The 12,022-nt window shown below is 39.6% G+C and overlaps 1 protein-coding gene across 1 annotated transcript in view; it reads right to left on the bottom strand.

The window, feature by feature from the left end:
• The window catches only part of ABCB25 (ABC transporter of the mitochondrion 3), a 115,705-nt gene that overhangs the window by 63,886 nt on the left and 39,797 nt on the right, over positions 1-12,022 (bottom strand). The window contains exon 13 of the mRNA XM_088955097.1: positions 3,217-3,305. Within this exon, the coding sequence (XP_088811223.1) occupies positions 3,217-3,305 (89 nt within the window). The remainder of the gene's footprint in view (positions 1-3,216; positions 3,306-12,022) is intronic.

The raw sequence follows: 12,022 nt of genomic DNA on the forward strand, positions 1-12,022 counted from the left end.
TGGGATATTAATTGGAGAATCCCACTGATATAGAAATTAGTTTTTTAGGAAAAGTTAGTTTCCTATTTTATCACCCTGTAAATTAGCTCTGTAATTCTATATAAAGTTGTGTATATGCTCCTTCCAATACAATACAATCAATTCATTTTTTCTCTCAAATTTTCACAATCTTAATTGCAAGTGAGAGTGTGGAGGATTCAAGTAGGGCAGAGAAGAAAGTAGTGCAATGCAAACTTGATCTAGAAAAAGCATATGATTGGGTTGATTGGTCTTTATAATGGAGGTAATGGTCAACTGAGAAGGATGGTGCAAATGGGTGTTAGAATGCCTTAGGACCTTCCATTATTCCATTTTGGTTAATGGAACAATGGTGGACTTCTTCCCGGCTTTTAGGGGTATTAGGCAAGGGGACCCCCTCTCTCCTTATTGTTTACTTTGGTAGCAGTAGTTCTAGGGAAATTGATTACAATAGTAGATTCAAGAAATCTACTAAGGCTGGAGAATTGTAGGGAAGGGTTACTGACTACGCACTTAAAGTTTACAAATGATACAATTCTCTTCAGTTAAGGGGGTGATTTGCAGTGGATTAGGAATTTGAAAATTGAAATTGGTTATACAACTTTTTGAGTAAATGTCCAATTTGAAGATAAATTTTGAGAAAAGTTGTATAGTGGGAATTAATTTGGAGGAGGGGGAGATCTCAGTGTATGCTGCTATTTTGGGTTGTTTTGTCTCAAATTGGCCCTTGAACTATCTGAGTTTGTCTCTAGGGAATAATCCTAAGAAAGAAAGTTTCAAGACTCTAGTTGCTAAAAGATTTGAGAAAAAGCTTGCCTCCTAGAACAAAAATTACTTTCCCTAGGTGGGAGAATAACCCTAATGGTACACAGCCACTTTATTTAATTTGCTTGTGTACTATTTGTCGGTGTTTAAAATTCCAAAAAGGGTGGCTAGGAGATTGGAGAAGCTAATGAGGGATTTTATTTGGGAACCAAGGGAGGAAAGGATCATAGGGTTAGATGGGAAGTAGTGAGTAGAAGTAAAATCTTGGGAGGTCTAGGAATTGGAAATCTTCAAAAGAGGAATATGGATTCATTGGGGAAGTGGCTGTAGAGATTTTCTGCAGAGGAAGAAAAATTATGGGTGAAGGTGGTGGTAAGCATCCATGGGCTTGTGGTGAATGGATGGGACACTAGAACTCAGGCTAGGATACAATAGCATCACCTTGAAATCCATCCAAGCTTCTCTTCCATTGTTCTTGTCGTGGATCAGGAACAACTTACATTCTGGTAGCCAAATCAAGTTCTAGGAGAAGATTTGGATTGAGGATTCTCCCTTGAAGGATCAGTTCCCTTCCTCGTTTGTCATCTCCAATTATAAGAATGAGCCTATTTCTACTTTTTTGATACCGCCCAATTCCACTACTGGGTTTGGTTGGCATTTTGGATTCAGAAGGGTTGTTAGGGACATAGAATTAAACAGTGTTCCAACTCTGTTGGGTATCCTTGATGGGATTTTTTTGGATCCTACTAAGCCTGATAAAAGGATTTGGACCCTTTCCCCCTCTAGTTCATTCTCCTGTACTTCCTTTTTCAAAGCCTTAACCCAGCCAGATGACCTTGGGGTTTTGGCATTTCCTACGAAAGAGGTGTTGGGTAGACCTATTCCACCAAGGGTTGGGAGCTTCTATTGGGAGGTTTTCCAGGAAAGAATCAACACATGTGATTTGCTTCAATGAAAAAGACCTAAAAGCTGCTTATCTCCCCACTGATGTATCCTTTGCAAGGCCAATGGTGAGAATTGCTACCACTTATTAATTACATGTAATTTTGTGAAAGATATTTGGGAATGGTTTTACTCTTTGTTTAGGTGCAGATGGATTCCTCCATCAAACGTGCAAAGATTGTTTACCACCACATTTTTCAGTCCTCTCCTGGTGTTCTCCCCCAATGGTTTCTTCAAGTTAAACTTTGGTGGAAGTAGTGATGGAAATGGGCGTTTGGGCATTGGGGGAGTGATAAGGGATGAAAAAGGGAACCTAATTGCTTTATTTTCGGGCCCAATTGGAGTTGGTGACTCCCTTAGGGCTGAGATACTTGCACTTTTGGAAGGTGTACAAAGAGCCAAGGAGATGAACATTAATAAACTGATAATAGAAGAGGTTTCTAAACCGGTGGTGGATGGCTGAAGGATAAGCAAGATGGATTGTGGGCTTACAGTAATGAAAAGAAAAAACTCAAGTGGCTGATTCAGGGTATGGAACTTAAAAGTGTTATGGACTAAAAGATCTGCCAACACATTTGCTGATGGGTTAGCTAAACAAGGGGTAAATAGGGCTGATTTATTCTGGGCTCACTTGTAATTTTCTGTTTTTCAATTTACCTCTCCTTTTGTACCATCTTTATTTTCCCTTCTATTTTAATGAAATTCTATCATTGCTGATCAAAAAAAAAATTTGTTCAAACTCATACCTCCTTAGGTCTTCGATGTGAGATATATCTAAACATTGTAGAACCACTTTACTCCAGAGTAAAAAAATTATCCCTTCTCTTCTATTTTCTCCTCACTCATTTTCTCTCAATTTCTTTTCCCTTTTATGTTTTTTTCTTTGTTTTTGGTTCTGATCAATGATAATAGACAGGTAAATAGATGACCAAGCACCGATGGAGGAAAACATCCCTTTCCTTCAAGACAACACAACTTGCCTTTACAACAATACCCTGAACAACTGAAACTTACAAATACAGAAACCCCAACCAATGCATCACAAATTGGAGACTAGTAACATGGGACAAGGATTCTGGGGCAGACTTAAGACTTATAGTTGGAAAGCTTGGTTTTAGGCATGTGGAATAGCATGCATACATAGATTGTCCAACTGATAGCAACCCGTTGAGCTACCATGTGCACAGTGTCCCACCATGTTAGATTTAAGGAAGTGAACTCCTCCCCTACAAACCACAACATTTCAAGCTTATTCAAATTTCAAAAAAAAATGTTACATGAAGCAATCTTGTTTTCCCAATCTCTTTCATGGAGCTATTTGGATGTAACTTGTCATACAGATAGAGGGTGGGTTTCTAGTGTACTGAACATGTAAAACTTTGGCTACCACCTCATACAGAGGTTGGCAAGTCTAAAAACAGTGCCAAATTATTAAATTGCTTGTACAGCTGAGATGCCAACTTCACAATTATGCCACCTCTAAAGCCTTACCACTACCACTGGTTCCAACAATAGCTACACTTTTCCCTGCCAGTACAACAAATGAGATACCATCAAGAATTTTTCGTTCTTTGAGGTACCTGCAGCAAACAAAAGAAAAAAAAAGTGTCAACCATCAATTGGCAGCAAAATCAAGAGTATAACAGACAAACAAGAGTGGAAAATCAGAAAGTCCAATAAAATAAGGAAAAGGCATTATATGGGATATGCTTCATCTCTTACCCAGAGAAAGAAGGAAAGTTACCGATGTGCAACATAGAGGAGATGACAATCAAAGTTAGTTGTGAATTACTTGGGCTTCAACCAAAGTTTATCTGTGTCTAGAGGAAAACACCAAAACCATTTTCCAGGGCTGCAACACATACAGGCATATCCCAAGCAAGGTTCAAAAAAAAAATTTTTGATAAGTAGCAAGGTTGAAAATTTCGCAACATATCGGTCCCTATCAACCAATACATATTGTATCTTTAAGAAGTTGTCACCAGAAAAATTACAAAATCCTTTGTGTCATGCCTTTTCGTCGTGCCAACCTCGTATCGGGGCGTATCAGGACCGTATTGGGGTGTATTGGCTGATACAGTACGACTTTCCTGTAAGTGAAAAACAAATTGAAAACCTTTGAAAAAGAGGCTTCTAACTCTATCCAAAAGCCTTCTTTGTCTCCCAAACTCACCAAACCATCCCTACACATTCTTGGGTTGCAAGATCTTTAAAAAATCCCCAAAAACAACCTCCAAAACCCAAGATTTTTTAAATTTTTCAAAATTTGCAAAAATAGGTGTTCTCAATTTATTTGATAATATGTTACAATGTTTACATTTTTTTTTTGGTTTTGATGCTTGGAAATGCTTCTATATACATCGATGTACTCTTCTTGCGTTGAAAGTCCTATATTTTTTTGTACTTTAAATATATTACGTAAGTTTTTGAAGAAAATTCAGAAAAATATAAAAATAATAAAAATATAAAATTCAGAAAAATATAAAATCATATATACATTGATGTACTCTCCTTGTGTCATAGACCTATGGGTGATCTACCATATCCATAGATCTAGTGAAATTTCTTGTAGAATATTTATTTCATTTATTTTTTGTAAAATATTTATTTTTTTTTAATATTCATTTTTGTGAAATATTTATTTTTAAAACTTTTTGTAATTTTAGAATAAAAAATATTTATTTTTCTATTTTTTGGTGTGATCTAACCATAATATTTACTATGTTGTAAATCTATGGACGATCTATCACATCCATAGAGTAATTTTTTTGTTACATTTTTTTTAATTTTTGTTATAACTTTTGGAATAAAAAATAAAATAATTGTTTGAATAATAAATAAATCATTGTTTAAAAAATTACAGAAATTTTTCATTAAATAATTATTAGACTTATATTTCGTAGTTATAACCTTATTAGAGAATACCCTTATGTTCCCAAATGTTTATTATATCTTTTTTCATAATGATCACTAAAGGGTGTTATTTATGTATTTTTAATGTTATTGATGTATTTTTATGATTTATTGGATTATCTACAGTGTTTCTTTGTGTATCTTAATTTTTCGTTCGTATCCATGTGTATCCAAGGCGTATCCCGATACATCTCTTAAATTTGTCTTTCTGATACACTTAGCATTTCCAATACTCTAAACCTTGAAACCAAGCCAACCCAAGCTCTTGCATAGGTTGAGATTGAGTTTACTACTCCAAAAAGGCCTACTGATGTGGACAGAAAAGCAAGATATATGCAGCACTTCAAGAGTACAACAATACAAAGTTGAAAACAACAAAAACACGTTGGATTCTTAGTAACAATGGTGTCAAGCTGGCCTCTTGCATGGACACAGCATTAGAGGGATTGGAAGGTGCCAAATAGGTCGATTTCTCAAAACCGAAACTCCAAGTACTTGAAAACCCTAGTTGGGGATGAGTTGCTTCTCAAATAAGAAAGAAAGAATCAAAAAGACCCCCACAAAAATAGCCCCTTCTCTACTATAAGACTCAATGGCTTGCAGGAGAAGCCAACTAAAATATTTACACAAAAGATAACTTTTGTTACAAAAACACCAAATAGACCAAAATCTAATAAGTGTGCACCCAACTACCCCTAACCAAAATCTAAATTATGAAATGAAGAAAATACCCATGGGCCCAAACTAACAACAAAGCTACCCAAAAATAACTATTTGGAATCCTACCTCAAAACAAACAAGTTAGAACATTTTACATCATTTCTTTTCTTTCTTTTTTTTTTTCTTTTTTATTAGGCTTATCACCTAGGCTAGAAAACCCAGGCTTAACCCAAACTCAAGTTGGGCTTGGATTGAGGCCTCAGATAGCCCAAGCCCAACCCAAGCCCATCCAAACCCACCAATCTGTATATTATGTATATATGTATGTATATGTATTACTATGTATTTATGGCATGTATATTACATATATATAATATATCTAGTTTTTTATAATAATGCAATCTTTTGCTCAATTTTATCAATCACTTCTTGAAAAGCAGTAATTGCAGAAGTTCATGGGTGATCGTCAGAGATTGTCAACTCCGGAAACCTACAACAAGTCCTAAATACTACAACGATGAGAAAGTCAGTAGAAATCGGTTCAAAATCCTAAGTTCAACACAAAACCTTTCAAACAAGATGATTTTTTATTGCTTACAGAGAGAGGTAAGGGAGGTTGAACGAGAATATCCCTAAAAGTAGAGGAGACGACCTAGGTGAGAGATTTCCTCCGAGAGGTAATCTCCACACAAATGGGATTAGTTAAAGAGCGTAAACACGCTCACAAGGGGAAGGTGTTATTAATTCAACAAAGTGAAAATCGTTGGGGTAGATACATCCGTTTAAGTGTTTGGGAACTCAACAAAAAACAAAGGTCAATTTGCATCCCGGAAGAAGAAAAGAAGTCGGGTTGGAAGATTTTTTGCGAGGTGTTAGACTCTTTCATCCCTAAGCTTGGACCTTCAGCCTCTGAAACCCTGACTGCTTTCCCGTCACTGACGATTGGGCGGAGTGGAGTTGTGAAGGCTGGAGGTTCGGCCCATATCTCTATCGCCACCCAAGAAAGACCTTTTGCTTCTTGGAAAAATGCTTTTGCGTGCACCAAAACTGACGAATTGGGCTGGAACGAAATCGAACTCGGCCTCTCGGCAAACCTCCACTCTCCAACCCACATCCATCTTTACCCTTTCTCTAGCAACAAAGTTCTGGGGTTCACTCCTTCTGAAGACCTAGCTTTTGCTTGGGCTAGAATGGGGAGTCTCTACATGTACGGAAGTTGGGTGAAGCTAAACCGTTGGTGGCCAACTGTAAATGCAATTCCCGCAGATTTACTATTTGATGGATGGATCACCATTCATGGACTCCCATTTCATTTGTGGAAGGAGGAAGTCTTCGAGCTGATCGGAAGTATGTGCGGAGGACTAGAAGAAGTTGATCCAAAAACAAAAAACTTGACTGATTTGAAGGAGGCTTGTCTGAAGGTGAAAAACTGAGGAATACACTCTATCCCTCGTTCAATACCAATCCTCAATAGGAACGTCTGGTTTTTTGCTTCAGTCATAGTGGAGAAGACAACCGAGTCAAATACCAAACTCGTTGCGTCATCTCGGAGCAACGGTACGCAAACCCGTGTGAGTTCTACGGCCCCCGACCAACCAGGAGATGGGGCAGGCCGGTTACGTGCAAAGGAAGGAAAACATGTGGCGAGACCTAAAGGGATGGACGGAGTCAGGAATAGGCGGGCTTTTACTCTATCGGGAAATAGAAAGAGAGAGGAAGCAAGAAATTTTACCTTAAATAGCCGGATTAGGAAGCCTGTTCAAATTTCAAAAGGAGCCTCAGCTTGAAGGCTTAGCTCAGAGAAAGTGGGTTCTCTTTCGGGTTTGAATGAGCCACGCCAGCATAATATTGATCTAACTAGGAATCCTAGCCGTGTATCAAGCCGAACACAACCACCTCAAGTAGTTAGCACATGCCAAGATATTCACACGCATAGCTTGTGTTCGACTCCCACATACACTGGACGAGACTTCCCTGAACCCCCCCAAGCACAAAATCTCGCCAGAAAGAAGTGCTCCGGTCACCAACAATCGAGTACCCATCGTCAAGCTGGTCGGAAGAAGTAGAAGAGTTGGGCTCAAATGAAGTTTCAAGCACCTACAAGACAGAAACAGAGGTTGATCCATAGGAAGTGGCGCTATCCAGAGCCAAAGCTCTCCTAGACGGGGGAAAGGAGTGGGGGTGTGTCGACTTGTTGGAAGAAGTATGTTTAGTCGATCCAGAATATGGGATTCAGTTGCCTACTTACAGAAGCCATGAGGACGAACAAGGAAGAACTTCACCGCTCTCTTTGAACACAACCTCATCCAAATCTCGCTCTTATTCAAACCCTGGCTTTCCTTGTTCTTATTCAAACCTCAATTGTTCTTGTTCTTTTCTTCATTGTAGCTTTCCTTCATCTCACTATAGCCATTTGTTTACTTGTGATCCCGGTTCAGGCGACCAGCAATCTCAACCGTTGGACAATCCTAGATTTCACAATCGTAGTTCGGGTCCAAAGGAAACTTCGTTGGTCATAGCAGGGGCCAAAGCTACAACAAGCCAAGAAAAGGAGAAACAGAAAATATCTGAAGTCATAGAGATGGAAGGGGAACTAGGAATTCACTGTAGCGGAACCAGTGGGATTTTGAGCTTGGAAAGAAAGAACACAAAGGAAGATAGTGAGTCCAAGGAAGTAATCGGTATAAAGAAAGGAAAAAGAAAGGGAATCAATAAGGAATTAAAGCGTTTGCAATAGGGGATAAGGGACCAGAATGCAGATAGCAAAGGGGAAGAGAATAGAAGATTAAGTAATAGAAAGCCAGCTAGAGTTAACAAATGAAGATATTGAGCTGGAACATAAGGGGGTTGGATGGTGATGTAAAGAGAAGCATAGTGAAGACAAGTTGAGAAGAGAGAATCCCGACATAATCCTCTTGCAGGAAACAAAAAAAGAATCCGTGGAAAGGAGATTGGTAATATCAATTTGGGGAACAAAAGGCAGGAATTGGGCAGCCCTTCCGGCCACAGGCACCACAGGAGGGATTATCATAATGTGGAGAGAAGACGTAGTATCCGGAGTAGAAATAGACAAAGGTGATTTCACGATTTCAGTCCTGTTCAATAACAAGGAAGATGATTTTACCTAGATCCTAACTGCGACTTATGGTCCAAACACCCCCTCAAAGAGGAAGAACCAGTTTTGGGAGGAGTTGGATTCCCTTCATGAACAGGCAGACATCCCCTGGGTTGTGGGTGGGGATTTCAACGTCACTAGATTCAGTTATGAGCACTCAAACGGGAAAAGAGTAAACAGAAGTATGAGGGCTTCTCCAACTTTATTTCTAGACACAGGCTGCATGACCTTCCCTGAAGAAATGATAATTTCACCTGGTCCAACATGCAGGAGAATGCTTTAAGGTGCAGACTAGACAGATTTTTAATCTCCCCAGAATGGGAAGATCTATACCCTTTGACCTTTCAAGAGATCAGGCCCCGATGCATCTCTGACCATTGGCCAATTGCTCTCACCACAAATTTGAAGCTTCAGGGAAAAACCACTTTCAGATTGGAAAAAGTCTGGACTGAGCACAAAGATTTTTCCAAGAAGGTGGCAACCTGGTGGGAGGAATGCAAAGTGGAAGGCTGGCCAAGTCACAGATTTTTGGAAAAGCTAAAGTATGTAAAAAGGAATATAAAAAGGTGGGGGAAAGAGGAATTTAAAGCTCTAAAGGAAGAGAAATCTCTCCTATTATCAGAATTAGCAGACCTGGACCAAAAGGAGCAAACCGGCCAGTTAGAGGAGAGTGGCAGAAGAAGGAGAAACACTTTAAGGCAAGAATGGGAGAAGGTGGTAAGGCACGAAGAAGTGTATTGGAGACAAAGATTAAGGATCAAATGGCTGAAAGAAGGAGATAAAAATTCCAGATTCTTTCACATATATGCTTCTGGAAGGAGGAAAAGGAATCACATCTCAAAAATAAAAATCGAGCAAAGAGAGACGGAGGATCCCGAAGAAATCTCTGAAGCCTTGGTAAGTTTTTTCAAAGACTGAAAGTAGAAACTCTCATCAAAGCTCTTGGGAAGGCTCAAAAGTTTCAAAGACAAGTAAAATCTGGTTAGTAAGGGAATTTCAAGAACAAGAAGTGATAGAAGCAGTCTTCAATATGGACGGAGACAGGGCACCAGGGCCAGACGGATTCCCTCTTTTCTTTTATCAGATTTGCTGGAATACCATAAAACAAGATCTGCTAGAGGTCTTTAAAGATTTTTACCACTCGGCCATAGTGAATAAGGGAAATAACTCCAACTTCATATGTTTGATCCCAAAAAAGCAAGAAACTCCTAAAGTGAAAGATTTTAGACCAATCAGTTTAGTGGGAAGTGTTTACAAATATCTAGCTAAGGCGTTGGCTAGGAGATTGAAGGAAGTTCTAGGTGAGATCATCTCGCCTAACCAATTTGCATTTGTAAAAGGAAGGCAAATTGTTGATAGCATTCTGATAGCAAACGAATGGGTGGAAGAGAGGAAAATGAATGGCAAGCCGGGGATGATTGTGAAGCTAGACTTGGAGAAAGCATACGACAAAGTGGATTGGGAATGTCTATTAGAAACCCTTAGGCTAATGGGGTTTGGAAGAAAATGGATTCAGTGGATGGGGGGATGTGTTAAATCCACGTGGTTCTCAGTTCTAACCAATGGACAACCTAAAGGCTACTTCAAGGTTAGTAGGGGTTTAAGGCAAGGATGCCCCCTTTCCCCCTTATTTTTCACTCTTATAATGGAAATTTTCAGCCAACTGGTGAAGAAGGCAGATCTGTTAGGGTTGGTGAGGGACTTTGAAGTTGGAAGAAATTCAATTCAGATGACACACCTTCAATTTGCAGACGACATTATGATGTTTTTAGAGGCCAAAGAAGACAATGTTGTCAACTTGAAAAGGATCATAATCTGTTTTGAATGGATTTCGGGGCTTCAAGTTGACTTTTCTAAGAGCAGTATTGCAGGGCTGAATATAGCAAATTCCCAATCCCTAAACAATTTCAAGGAAATTCTTGGCTAAAAAGTTGGAAGCCTCCCTTTCTATTATCTTGGAATGCCTCTTGGAGGAAACCCGAAGACACAAAGCTTTTGGGAGACTCACCCTAATCAAAGCCTCTTTGACAAATCTGCCCACATACTACCTCTCATCCTTTCGAATGCCAACCAAATTTGTCAATCAGCTGGAAAGACTTCAAAGAAATTTTCTGTGGGAGGGAAGTGGGGAAAAGGGATCCCATCTTGTGAATTGGTCCCAAGTGTGCAACTCTAAGGAGGAAAGTGATTTGGGAATAGGTCATTTGAGAGAAAAAACACAGCTCTTCTGAGTAAATGGCTGTGGAGATTCCCTCATGAACCAGATGCCCTTTGGACTGAGGTCATCAGCAGCAAGTACGGGAAACATGCAAACAGTTGGGATTGCAGGCTGCACTTGAATCGGATCAAGGACATAAACCCTTGGAAAGGTATACTCTTGACCTACCAAAATTTCATTTCCTTTATCAGGTACAAAGTGGGAAATGGGGATAAAATAAAATTATGGACTGATGTTTGGTGGGGTGACTCTACTATGGCTGAATCTTTTCCTCGTCTCTATAGCCTTACCCAAAATAAAGAAGCTCCCATCTCCCTTGTCCTATCCTCTCATCTCTCCCAGTTCAACTGGAACCTAGACATTAGAAGACCTTTGAGAGAAAATGAGCTTGAGGAAATATCTAGATTCCTTTACACTCTCATAGAAGTGTACCTTTCCCCAAACACCCCTGACACTCGAGTCTAGACCCTACACCCAGCAGGTAAGTTCTCAACCAAATCTTTCTTCAGGACTCTAATCAAGAAGAATTAGGTATCTCATCTTTTCCCGTTTAAGACAGTCTGGTGCACACGCATTCCCTCCAGAGTTTGTTTTTTTGCATGGGAAGCCAGTCTGAAGAAGATCAGCACTATGGATCTTCTCCAGAAAAAGAACCAAGGAAGGTCCTGTCTATCCCCTCATGCTTTCTGTTTGTGTTTAAAAGCCAGGGAATCAGCCAATCACATTATGATCCACTGTGAGGAAACCAGAAAATTCTGGAGTTTCTTCCTCAACCTTTTTAATTTTAGTTGGGCTTTCCCTGAAAATGTGATAGACTGTCTCAGACAATGGGCAGCAAGAAGTTTAAGCAAAAGAGGAAGGATCCTTTGGATTTCCATAGTACATGCCATCCTATGGAGAATTTGGGAAGAAAGAAACAACCGAATCTTCAACAATAGAGAAAGGAACTTCGAGGAGATTGTCTATCATCTCCCATAGAATCTCCGTTTGGACCGCCAGCTCAGAGAACTTTAAAGGGGTTCCTTTTTCTGACCTCCAAAGAAATGCTGCAGAATTTCTGTTCTCCAACACCAATCCTTAATCCTCTCTTCCCCACATTCTCCTGTGACGGAAGGGGAGATAACCTTGTACTTTGATGGAAGCGCATTTGGAAACCCAGGTAAAGCAGGAATCGGTGGAATTTTCAGAAGAGGAGATGGTACAGTTATTTGGGCTTTCAATGGACCAATAGGGATAGCCTCTTCAACAAAGGCTGAAACTATGGCAGCTCTAACTGGAATCAGGATAGCAAGAGGTCTGGGTTTTCAGAACATCACCATAAAAGGAGATTCAGCAAAGACAATCAGGTGTCTAGCTGATCATGGCAGTGGGCCATGGGCGTTAGCACAGTT

Source organism: Nelumbo lutea, chromosome 7, assembly GCF_056320005.1.
Source record: "Nelumbo lutea isolate HS-2025 chromosome 7, American lotus-T2T, whole genome shotgun sequence".
Lineage (NCBI taxonomy): Eukaryota > Viridiplantae > Streptophyta > Magnoliopsida > Proteales > Nelumbonaceae > Nelumbo > Nelumbo lutea.